A 13,461-nucleotide genomic window follows, 5' to 3' on the forward strand; every position below is an offset into this window, starting at 1 on the left:
GTTTAACGTAACAGAAAAAAAAATGTAGCTCAACCATAAAACATAAAAGAAAAAAGACACTCAAAGTTATATTTACACTCTTAGATCATCTTCTAATACGAAAAGATACAGTTTCATGGTGATAAAGTAAAATGAGAAAAACATGTCTTTCTCAAAATTCCACTTATGCATTATTCCCACATAAGTTTTTTACTCCAAAAGGTATGTTCAGTAAATCCCCTAATTGGGAAGAAGTAGAGAATGTATAGGTAATGGCCAAATGGCACTTATTTTCTTGCTTGGAGACTATGTTAAAATATTTGAAATGATAAGGTATTGAAGATAAAATCAATACAAAGTTCTGAATCTGACAGTTTTGTTACTCCACGAATGTTTCCCTTTCTCATACACAATTTTCCAATCCAATTAAAATCAGAGAGATAGTGAGGCATGGGGGGGGGGGCGGAGAATCAAGTTTTAGAATCAAAAGAATTGGGTTTCAGTCCTGCACCGGCGTCTCAGCAAAGCCCCGTGACTCTGTAATTTCCTCACTTATAAAACGTGAAGATAACATTCTCTCCACCATAGAATATGGTGGCTGTGTGATCTGTATACTGAAACTTGGATTTTTCAAACACACGTGGGTATAAAATATTTGGGTATAAAAAAATATAAACTTACATACTGTTTCATAGAGCTGGAAATATAAAACAAGAGGTAGAGGAAATGCTTCCGGTGAAATGAATTAGGGGTCAGGAGAGGGACCAGAACAAGCACGAGGGCCACGTGACCTGGACGAGGGTTTACGGCAAATCCCACCAAAGATGCCGAGCCAGCCTGTCCTTGCTGGGGAGCCGCAGATATTATCTGACTGGTGCTTGAACCTGCTCTGTGTAACCCTCATATAACGGGCCACTGTGCAAAGATCAACACCGTCGTCAGGCAACAGAGATGACACATACCGTTGGAAGGATGCCTAACATTAAGTTACATTTCTTTTCAAAGTAAAAACTAATAAGAACCTATCACTACACTCCTTAGATAGGATTTGTTAAAAATATACATTTAGTTTACAAAACATAAAACATAGTTAAAAAGTTAAAGATCTATCTGTAGATCCTCTATTTTCTGATATTACAAAATATGATCGATAGAAGCAACTGTTGCCGAAACCGGTTTGGCTCAGTGGATAGAGCGTCAGCCTGTGGACTGGGGGGTCTCAGGTTCGATTCCGGTCGGGGGCATGTGCCTGGGTTGCCGGCACATCCCCAGTGGGAGATGTGCAGGAGGCAGCTGATCGATGTTTCTCTCTCATCGATGTTTCTAACTCTCTATTTCTCTCCCTTCCTCTCTGTAAAAAGTCAATAAAATATATTTAAAAAAAAATAGAAGCAACTGTTGATATCAGCTCTAACATGTATATTTCAATGTGTTTAAATTTAATTTCATGGGGGGGATGAGGACACATTTGTAATACCTTAACTAATAAAAAATTTAAAATATCAAAAAAAATTTAATTTCATGTACAGGTGCATTTATAATTTATTAGTATCATATACTAAACACACACACACACACACACACACACACACACACACACACCCCTGTGTCACCTAACTAAACTTAGCTGTGGAGTAGAAATCTGTTTCTAACATTACAAGAGATTTTTTTAAATACCTGAATTAGGAAGCAGATAAACAAAATTGAAACAGTTCTTTCAAATTTATCTTGAGATAGAAATGCTGTGCTACTCTTCGTAAGGCACAGAGACAACTGTAAGTGAACACTTTCTTTTCTTATTATTTTATTTTTCTTTATTGATTAAGGTATTACTCTCCTTAACCCCCACCCCCCTGGTGTCTGTGTCCATTGGTTAGGCTTATATGCATGCATACAAGTCCTTTGGTTGATCTCTCCCCCTTACCTCCACCTTCCCCTACCTTCCCTCTGAGGGTTGCCTCCACCAAGAGGCTCACCCTCAGCTCGCAGGCTGGGTAGCCCATTGGAAGAAGCAGGGACTTGGAGAGACCTACAGAGGTTCAAATACAACCTCTGCTACCTCAGAGCTTTAAGGGCGAGGGCAAGGTCTTAATTCTGTTTTAGTTTCACTGTCTGTAAAATGGGCATTTACAAAGCCTACATTTCCAGGCTGTTGTGAGCAATTTACAATAGTGTAGGTAGAGCGCTTAGCACAGGGCCTACTCGCTTATCGTCTGTGTTCAATAACAGCAGTTGTTACTGGTAACAAAGCAATAGTTTTCTAAGTTAACACATCACCACTCAGGTTAAAGGACTTATTACCAATGCCCCCAAAAGCTTACTTACTTTTATAACATATATATTTCTTGCAATCATCTGTAGCTAATTTTTAAATAAATATTAGATGGCCTGATACTCAAGGCTTTGACAGACAAGATCTCAGACAAGTGAATGAGAGAACACATGGAATTCTGACTTACCTGTTATAAAGTTTATCATAGTTTTCCTTTAAAAGTTCCCGTTCCTTTTCCAAGTCATTAATTCTATCTTGCAGCTAAAATGAAAAGAAAATTACACATTAGGAGATTCTCATATAAAACTGCAGGGGGTAGAAACACAGGAGAGGCAGCTAACATGGTTCAGTCTTGATTTTTAAATTGCAGCTGCTAACTAGGCCACTTATATTGTCTGTATTTAATTTAGAACTGATTTTTTTCCCCAGTTGTTAAGTAAACATGAAATTAATATCTCTGTTTTAATTTAGTAGAAACGCATGCACTACTTTATGGCAACCTGTGCCAAAACTCAATAAAGAATGCGTTAAGAGCTTGCTGTTAATCTGGAGAAACACTCTTTTCGTTCCTCCCCAATGAATCCCATTGTTATATTCACTTTGTATTAATTTCCAATTGGCCCATAAAAAAGTAAAAGGATTAACTTTTCTTTTGGTTCGTGGTTTACAGAAATGTGTCAATCACTACTGACTCTGAAGACACACTTTCTCATGTCACCTGGAACTTACACAAAGCCAGCAGCACATCCTGTAGATATATGAATGAAAAAATAAAATTGCAGCCCTAGCCAGCTTGGCTCAGTGGATGGAGCATCGGCCCGCGGACTGAAGGTTCCCAGGTTCAATTCCAGTCAAGGGCACGTGCCTGGGTTGTGGGCTCGATCCCCAGTCGGGGGTGTGCAAGAGGAAAAAAAAAATTTCACAAAATTGCTGACGTTGCAAAATACAACACCCTTCTCTTCAGAACCAAATATATTCCTATGACTTCGTTTTGGTTTTACAAATGACTAATAAGCTTACAACTGAGGAGGCCGAGTTCCACTCGTAACCCGTTACCAAGCGTTTTCTTTCTCCTCAATGACTTTTAATTCTCACGTAAACGGTGGCTCTCAGCACATGTGCAAGTATGTTTAGGCCCTGACTTGCCATGCCCGTGACATGTTGACTACGCTTTGCTGTGCTCACAGTGCCACGCATGTAGTTTAGATTTTTAAATGAATAGAATATTTGAAATGTCTCTATTTTACCTTCCCAAGCTGTCAGTTACAGAGCGGTCTTACGCAGCGGATGCGAGCGCCCTGGAGGCTTACCTCTTCGATCCTTCTCTCGGAAATCGTCACGGAGTGCAACTGTTTCTCCAGACGGCTGCACTTCACACGCTGCTCTTTAAGCTGCTGGTTCAGCTCATCTCCATTCGCCATCAAGGCATCATGGCTGATCCGGAGAGTTTTTTGCTTCTAAAAACCAGAAGGAAACTTTTAAAAAGTATTTTTGGATTATGATTTGAATAAGTGATTACAATTCTACAAATAAATTTACTCCTGAAGTTCATGTTACACTTCAAAGAAAGCAGAGTATCCCCCCTTGTCCCTGGGGACATGTTCCAAGACCCCCAGTGAATGCCTGAAACTGGAACAATAAACTGCAATAAAAGTTATGTGACTATGGTGTCTCTCTCTCTCTCTGATAACCAAGATGGCGCTTAAGTGACTAACAGGCAGGTGACATACACAAGGTAGGTTTGCTAGACAAAGGGATGATCCATGTCCCAGGCAGGGCAGAGCTCGAGGGCCTAAGATTTCATCACATGACTCAGAACGGTATGCAACTCAAAACGTATGAATTGTTTATTTCTGGGATTGTCCACTTAATATTTCTGGACTGCAGTTCACCATGGATAACGGAAACCGCGGGAAGCAAAGCCGCAGGTCAGGGAGGACTACAAGACTGCTTCCTGTGAATTCTGCCCATCTGGAACGTTGGGAGTTAATCAATCCCAGAACCTAGGTTAATGATGCAGCGCAATACATCCCTCCAATGGCACTTTCCTGGGGGCCACAGTCTTTATTAAAACGATTATGGGGATAAATAGTCCCAAGTACTGTCAACCTAAATAGTTAAAGTTTAAATAAACACCCTGATAGTTGACTTGATGGGTACTCAAATATTCTTCTGATAATGGTAGTGACAAAACAAAGCAAAACACCACATCAAAGAGAGACTTCATAAAACCTGACTATTGGCCTATTCATAACTTTGGTCTATCTTGGTATATCATAAATGCTTAGAATTGAAGATATGTGTAGACACCTGTAAACCTTCAGTGCTATGTGCCACGTAAATGCAGATAAAAGGAGTTAAAAATAATTTTTCTTGGCATGAGATTATTTATGATAAATGTACTTGTTATTTTAAGATGACACAGATATTTATAAAAAGTCCAACCAGTTGGTTATTCCTTTAGGTATTAAGTTATAATAACACATAATATATAGAGTGAAATTATACAAAATTGGGAAAATAGTAATCTTTTAAAATTACGTTTTAGTATTATGACTATTAAAAATATACACCTTGTCTTGAAATAAACTAAAGAGGCCAATAAAAAAAAATATACACCTTGAACACTATTTTTGGAGCTTTGTGCATATGTATCACCAAAATAAAATAACTGATCACAGTACCTCTTGAAGCTGAATAAATTTTCCTTCCATTACTGAAAGAGCATTGCTTTTCTCCACCAGCTGCTTATGAAGCTTAATCATCTCTACATTGTCCCGAATGTTTGACCTTCAAGGATGCGTTTAAGAAAAAGAGAGAGAGAGCGAAAAAATTCAAGGCAAGAGAAAAAACAATCTGTGACGCAATCACAATGTTCCGTGGAATGTTCCCTGGGAGAAACGTACACACTTGCAGACCAGTCACCAAGGTTCTCCGTGTGTCACGCACCTAGGATTAGGTTTATTATTTAAAATCAACCAATCATCATTTCTGAACTTTATAAACTCACAGACTCTCAGAATGTGGAGGAAGCCCCAGATGTGATGACTCGTGTCACCTACACCACGACTGATAACGTGGATTGAAGGGCATTTTACAGTGTCTGAAGACGGTCCTAAGGACAGTGTTAGCACAGAAATGGTTCCACCAGACTTGAGGCTTATCCTCCCTCTTCCCACAGATGAAAAATGTGCGTACAGCACCCATCTTCCCACACGCCCTCCAACAAATGGTATCATAAGATTACAATTGATTGGAGTTTCCTCCTGGAGTTTGAACTTTTCAAAATATTTCCAAAAAAAGTGACTTAGCGTTTTATACTAATAATGCCTAACGCTGGCATTTAAATATGTTGCAGATGTGCCGTTCGCTGTAAGAGATCATTTAACGTCCACAGGGTATATAGAAATTCTATATGTGCAAGACTAGTTTGTATTTTTCCTACCGAGATTAAAGCAAATGTAGAATTTAACAGGAAGATCTTATTAAAGGTTAATCATAGATCTAAATGAATACCTGTTTCAAAAGGCATTTCTTTTCCTGACAGAGAAAGGCTCCTTAATTTAATGCATTTTATATTCAAACGTTTCTTAAGAATTGTGAAGCTGGGTTTTACACTTCATTTTTAAAGGAAAATAAACGTTAAAAGTTTCAATTCAGAAAACGTTTTCAGTATTTAGAGTAAGTAATTTTGCTTCCAGAACTTATCTAGTGTACACATATTGGAAAAATTGTCACAACGCCCTACTGGAACCAGAGACTGGACTACAAAGCTCACACATCTGTAAGCCAGCTGAGGACTTGAAATACTTAATTTTCCTCTTTGATATTTGAAAGTTCATTGCATTTTGGCATTGGACAGTCAGTTGTCCTCACACAGAAGATACACAAGTCCAAGAGGCTGGCTCTTGCTCCGGGTACAGTCTTAACACAATGTTAAATCATTACGTGTCTAAGCATGTTATCTAGTAGTTCTGAGCACACACTCAACAGTGCCCTCATTACTCTTCCCCTGGGTATTATCTTCACTCTCAAAAGAGATATTAAAACATTAAATATGGAGAAAAATATATTTTGTTAAAAAATTCACATTTTTTCATATTTAGAAGTCAAAATAAGATTTATCTTCCCCCCCGCCCCAAATTACTTGGTTTGACCACTCTACAGTGAGTGCCATTTATTGATATGGGAGAACAGAATACTATTCAAATCTTTCCTTATGTCTTCAGCTGTCCCTGATATTTCATTTTTCTTAGTTTTGAGTATAATAATATTTTCAAGAAGATATGCAGGTTGGGGGAAAAGTAGGTTTACACTTGTTTGTATAGAAAATAATACAGTAATTAATAAATTGTAATATAAGAATAAACTCTGTGTTTTGTATACTCACAAATATATACTTTTGCCACAACCTGTGTATGTCAAATATCTATATCATAAAAGGCCCGTGGTCATCATGCCGTAATGGCAGAATGACCAAACAACTGGCGAGGCGGGGCTTGTGTGGGGCTGGCGGGGCTCGTGTGGCGGAGGCAGGGCCCAGGGCTCGTGCAGGGTGGGTCTGGGCCTCGAGTGATTTCACGCGCTGGGCCTCTAGTATTTAAATAATAACGACTGCTTCATGATGTTAATAAAGAATTAAACCCCAATAACCCATTAAGGCACACAGAGCCATAGAAATCACAGGTTAATGTTGAATTTTCTTTGTATGGCAAAGGCCTGTAAGTATAGCCAGAACTTTCAGTGGCTTAATTGGTGGTTTCTCGAATATTTCCCTAAACTCTTTGGAGTTTAGACTTTTCAAAGTATTGCCAAGAAAAGGGACTTAGTATTTGCTGCTAATAATGCCCAACAAGTGGGCACCAATGACAACATGAGTAGCAGTTCCCGCCCAGCAACAATGCGCGGTGCTTTAGATAAAAGCCAGCTCGCCAGGAAGGATCCCGATCTGAGCACCTGCCAGTGGTGAACAATGGCTTTCAAATGTGAGTTTGAGGGCTGTCGACATAACGGTCGTTGTGACTGGATGTTCTGAGGGCTGACAGTGAGAAGGACGACTCCCTGGCTCGCTGAGTCAATGATATAATAAATAAAAGATGAAATCAACCATTTAATTACTGCGGTCTGGCCTTAAGAAGGTGGACAGTGAAAAATAATCTCAAACCTGATAATCAACTCAACGCTCTTACACAGATGAAATATGGTGAAAGAATAAGGGTGGGCGCTGACCGGCGTGGCTCAGTGGCTGCAGTGTCAGCCCATGCATGGGAGGGTCTCCGGTTCGATTCCCGGTCAAGGGCGTGTACCTGGGTTGTAGGTTCGATCCCAGGCTCTGGTTGGGCATGTGCAGGAGGTGGCCAATCAGTGTGTTTCTCACATCGATATCTCTCTCTCTCTCCTCTCTTTCTCTTGCTCTTTCTCTCCTCCTACCCCCTCCTTTCTATTTTCTCTAAAAATCAATGGAAAAAGTATCCTCAGGTGAGGAGTAACAACAACAACAACAACAAGCGAGAGAGGAGAGATGGCAGGCCAGGCCGCAGAAAGCTGATGCACAAGGAATGCGAACCAGTCGTTGGTAAGGGCGGTCCTAGGCCTCTGCGCGGGGAGCCAGGCCCCAGGCCGGCTGCCTCTGCAGAGCGGAGGCAGCTGGTTGAATGAGCAGAGGTTTAAGTGACCTCCCCTGGGTGCATGCCCTGGGATGGGAACATCAGGTCTTCAGGATGCTGACATTCTAACCCAGCGGTTCTCAACTTGTGGGTCGCGATCCCTTTGGGGGTCGAAGGACCCTTTCACAGGGGTCGCCTAAGACCATCGGAAAACACATATATAATTACATATTGTTTTTGTGATGAATCACTATGCTTTATGTTCAATTTGTAACAATGAAAATACATCCTGCATATCAGATATTTACATGACGATTCATAACAGTAGCAACATTACAGTTATGAAGTAGCAATGAAAATAATTTGATGGTTGGGGGTCACCACAATATGAGGAACTGTATGAAAGGGCCGCGGATTAGGAAGGTTGAGAACCACTGCTCTAGCGGGAGAAACAGTGCACAGTGAAAACAGCCGGCTGAATTCTGACAGCCCTGCACCGGCTCATACGTGCTGCCTTACACACGGTGAAATGATCTGCAAACAGATAGCAAGCATGTCAATTAAATTCGCTGTAAAAATAAAGTTCTCAACAAACAGTTTCAAAAAACCCCCACTCTGAACAATTAAGTTGGAAAAATACAGGTTCGTTTCTCTCTTCTTTTGAACAGACACGTTATTTAGAAAGATGATAAAATCTTCTAAAACTATGGAGAGAGTTGTTGGCCCATCTCTAGATTGAAAACAAACTGAAATAAATTAGATTTTATGTTGAAAAAAGTAACACAGCTCAACAACCTATGTGCCAAGTTTCGCTCATAATTTGAAACAGTCGAGCAATAAACTCTGAAAAGGAACCTCTGATGGAAGCCCCGAGAACACTTGCCTGCAGCCCTGCTACCGGTGCCACTATCAATCCAGAAACCAGAGCTCGGATTCGAGGGGGAGGAGAAACTCCACATACTGTCGCTTCTAATATGCCATCTTACGGAGAAAAAAATCCCTGCTTTGCTGAGTTTCTGACACTTCCTCTCCCCATCCCTCCTTCCCCCCTCCCCACTCCCACTGACATTCCCTTCTGGCTGCAGTGAGGACAGTGAATGCTTAAAACACAGCCGCTTGACTTTTGGAGGTAACAAAGTTACGATCTAGTAGTTACCACCGTTTAGAAGCGAAGGCTCTGGAGTACAGAAGTGAGGCTATGAGAGTCTGGGAAGTGCTGGCGTGAAATCTGTGTGAGAGGGAATAGAGAGGCTCTTTTTTGAGTAACAGTTTCAGGCTAAGTTTGGGGGATAAAGTTGAAAATAACCTTAGGATAAAAAAACTCTACTTTTTTTTTTTTTTAAACACTGGCAGACATTCTGCAAGTGGCTTGCTGAAAGAAATGTAGGTCACTCACAGCTCCAGTTAGCACTACAGAGATAACCATCGCTAGCAAGGCATCCCTTGTGAATAGGATTACGGGGGCTGCTAGGAAGTTAGGGTTCCACTCTCGCTGCTACTTGAGTTCACAGCGAGCAGAAAGCCCTGATGGAAGACTGCACACAGGCCAACATGTCTGTGCAGGTTTACCCGGATCACGTCCTCCTTGTGGCGCTGGGTCACAATATGAATCAGACGCGGTCTTTTCTTCCTCGCACACCCACGGAGGATGGAGGGGACAGGCACGTGCTCTCTGCGTGCAAGGAGCCAAACTCCCCTGACCGCGGGGCACACGCCGAGGGACTGGGAGGGGCAGCAAGCAGTAAGCCCTGGCTCATCTGTTATAGGGACTGTTTTGAGGCTCAAGCTTAATGGATTCCAACTAGTAATGGGAATCTGAGAATTAGATCCGATACATCAAAAAGCCCAACGGGAAATGTAGGTTAATTGCCAATTTAGTTGCAAAAGTGAGCCAAAGATTTTGTATCGTTTTTATTTCTTGATGGAATTTTACCTAGACAGCGATACAGGTTATTTCACCATTATTAGAAGCAATAGTTGATATGATATAGTCTTCGATGAATTAAAAAAAAGAATTAAATTAATGCCACCTATTTAGTAGAAAAAAAAAATCTGTCATAAACACAAGGTCCCTAGGAGTTAAAGTGGCTGTTGTTTTAAAGGTAGAAGAGACCTGTACCCAGTTCAGTCTCCACCTCAGGGTTGAGGGGTTACCTGAGGCTACGAGACGTAATGAATTCCAGAGTCCCTAAGCGAGGGAGCCAGCGCTCACGTCCAGGTCCGAGAGGAGCCTGCCCCATCTTCTAAGTGCTCCTTCCTGAGGTTCCCGAGTTTGGCTTGCCCTCCACTCTCATGGACGCACGCACGAATACGTTACTATGAATTGTGACAACTTCTGTGGTTTGTATAAAGCGCTGAGAAAATACGTCAAGTTGCTATCACCTAAAAGATCTTACATCGTATTAATAATAAAAAGCACCGGGATAAAAGAAAAAGGAATCTGAGTGATACTTTCCATTGGGCGAATTCTAAAGTATTCAAAATAGTAAGAGCTTGGTGAATGTATTTTTAAAAAAGTGACAGATCACCGCCCCGTATAATAATAATGTTTGCATGGTTACCCTGGCCTTCGTTACCCTCCCATCCCAGGGCCAGATGTGCCCTCTCAATTAGGGGGTGGGGCAATCAGACCAATCCAAATTGAGGGACATTTTGCAAACAGCTATGAATGGGCTCCAGAAGACTGGGCAACCACTCTAGAAGCAAGGAAACCTAAGACATGACAGTTAAATACAATAGATGAGCCTTGATTGGACACTAGATGAAAAGAAAGCAAAACAACCAAACAAAAAAACCCCACTATTTATTTATAAATCCTCACCTGAGGATATGTTTTTTGTTGCAGCCTAAGTATGCGCCCTGACTGGGAATCGAACCCACCACCTTTTGGTGTACAGGATGATGCTCCAACCAACTGAACAACCCAGCTAGGACAAAAAAAAAAAATTAAAACCCCAAGAACAACCTCAAAACACAAAAAACCCAGCTATTTAAACAAAACAGCTATTTAGGACATTCTTGGGCCAACGGGAAGTTTGAAGATGGACTGACTATTAGATGATGCTACTCCGGCACTCACTGTTCAGTGCCCTGGATGTGACAGCTGCCCTGTAGTTACATGAAGACACTGAGTAATGCGCAGGTGAAGTGATACGTGCACTGGACTCAGGCCTGAGAGGGATGGGGGGCGGGGGGGCAGGTTCGTGTAGGAGCAGGCAGAGTGCCGGGCAGGCTGTGTCATTCACAAATATGCAAAGGGGCGAAGGGATGTGAGTCTTCCCACAGCTGTCCTCACAACTTCTCTATAGGTCTGCAATTTTCAGAATGAAAGAGGGGGAAGAACTTAAGAGGGAAGTCACCCTGTGGCGGTGCACGGGGGAGATGGAGCCCAAAGCCACGCTGTGTCTTCGCGGCGCGGCTGCAAAGGCTGCTTCAGGACCCGAGTTTGCTCTCAACCAAAGGGCAGAGGCAAGCCAGAATGTCTGAGACGTTTATGGGGTAAATTCCCTCCACCGGGACGTTATGGCACTTCCATGATTTTAATTAAGAAGATAAACACCCTCACATGTGCTTGAAAAAGAAACACAGTACGAACTAGCTACACAATCAGTAAGAGTATAAATAGTTTTGGAGTTGAAAAAGTCAATAAAAGGTAAAACCATCCTGATTTTAATGTTCACATACATGTGCTCACTGGTTACTGCTGTGCATTTAATCGAAGACGGCCTTTTTAATAAGCAGAAAATGTGCATTTTTATATTGTTTAAATTTTAATATGGACTTTTGTTCAAAACAACACAGACATTCAGGCTACTTGTAAATGATACAAGATTTTCTGCTAATGAGGCATTATGTAGAACATATGCAGAAATCACAGCTCAGTCTTCCAAAATAGACCACAGCAACAAGAAAAAACACGATTTTAATAAAAAGGAGCAGCACTGGGCTTTTACTTCAAAGCAATTAAGGGCTTTGGATAACCAAAAGTTTATGTCAGGCCGATGCCAAACCAAACTGGTCTATTAAACCCAGCCTGTGAGGAGTTTCTATAATACTCTGGGAGAGGGCTCTTGGCCATGGTACCCGCCCGCGCGCTGCAGATTACAGCTCTGCTGGGTTCATGTTTGAGAACAAGGAGTCCAACATCCAGATCAGACTTCTAGAATTTCAAATCTGAAATAATGTATCCGTGAAAGACAAGTTCAAATATGTTTTCCATTTTGTAATTTTTCTCTACAGTAAATTATACCAAGTTTTATATTCTCCCCAACATTTTTTTCAACAGTTTTCCATTAGTCTAAAAAAAAAACCAACCCCAAACTGCTGTTACACATAAAACTTTGAGCTATGTGTAAACATATAAGAAAAAAAGAAGACCTGAAGCCCCTTATTTGAAGTCATTTCTTTAGTTTTCAACAACTGTATTTCAAGAAACGACATGCCATTCACTTCAGGTACCTTTCCTATTCTAAGGAAATAATATGTAATTTTCAATTTTATAAAATCAGTGAGGTAAGGTACAAATTGGCTTATCACTTTGGCTTTGGCAAACAAAAGTACCTTTACCTGTAATTCTTATTTTGTCTTACTTATTATTTATTTACTAGAGGCCCGGTGCACGAAATTCATGCATGGGAGGGAGGGTCACTCAGCCTGGCCTGCGTCCTCTTGGAATCTGGGACCCCTCGGGGGATGTCAGGCTTAAACCGGCAGTCGGACATCCCTCTCGCAATCTGAGACACTGCATGCACCAGTGACCATACTTTCCATTTTCCCCATCTTATGGGTGGAAAAACTGAAGCAGAGAGAGAGACAGATAGATAGATAGATAGATAGAGAAACATCAATGTGAGAGAAATGATTGGTTGCCTGCTGTATGCGCCCCAACCAGGGATTGAATCTCCAACCTTTTGTGTGTGTGTGTGTGTGTGTGTGTGAGAGAGAGCGAGAGAGAGAGAGAATCCTCACCCAAGGATATTTTTCCATTGATTTTTAGAGTGGAAGGAAGAAGGAGAGACAGAGATAGAGAGAAACATCGATGTGAAAGACACATTGATTGGTTGCCTTCCACACACTCCCCCCGACCAGGGCTGGGAATTGAGACTACAACTGAGGTACGTGTCCTTGACTGGACTTGAACTCGGGACCCTTCAGTCCGAGGGACGGTGCTCAAGCTACAGAGCCACACTGGCCAGGCCAGCAGTTCAGTTTTTAAGGTAAACAGCTCTTGTACATGTAGGTGTCTCCTGCTGACAATATTTAGAGAAGAAACTGTGCGTACTGTGTGTTACTGTTTCTGTGCTGATCTAGTCCAGCACTGAGTGACTTTGGGATCTCCCTTTCATTTGCTACTGAACACTAGTCTGGACGATCAGACCCCTTTGGGAAGAGCAAACCGTGTGGGTGCCACCCCTCGGGAATTTAAGAACTATGACAGAAAGCGAAGCTGCTGGGGATGGGCTCCAAGCGTGGGTGTGGCCTAAGTGCAGACGGTTACCTTCAGATAATATCCTAAACACGGCTGTGGGCAGCTAGGATCTCCGCACTGGCGCTGGGGCCCGGCCCCTCAGCCTGCTCCAAACAAGGAAGCTTGGCTTGCTCTTC

The 13,461-nt window shown here is 41.8% G+C and overlaps 1 protein-coding gene across 2 annotated transcripts in view; it reads right to left on the reverse strand.

Moving 5' to 3' along the window:
• Positions 1–13,461, reverse strand: part of RPGRIP1L (RPGRIP1-like) — a 76,187-nt gene that overhangs the window by 47,024 nt on the left and 15,702 nt on the right. For both annotated transcript variants that reach the window (XM_006777051.2, XM_006777053.2), the window contains exons 7-9: positions 4,936–5,041; positions 3,562–3,708; positions 2,439–2,512 (exon numbers count right to left, since the gene is read on the reverse strand). In XM_006777051.2, coding sequence (XP_006777114.1) covers positions 2,439–2,512; positions 3,562–3,708; positions 4,936–5,041 — 327 coding nt within the window. The remainder of the gene's footprint in view (positions 1–2,438; positions 2,513–3,561; positions 3,709–4,935; positions 5,042–13,461) is intronic.

The sequence above is a fragment of the Myotis davidii genome, unplaced genomic scaffold (genome assembly GCF_000327345.1).
Source record: "Myotis davidii unplaced genomic scaffold, ASM32734v1 scaffold328, whole genome shotgun sequence".
In the NCBI taxonomy this organism is placed as follows: domain Eukaryota; kingdom Metazoa; phylum Chordata; class Mammalia; order Chiroptera; family Vespertilionidae; genus Myotis; species Myotis davidii.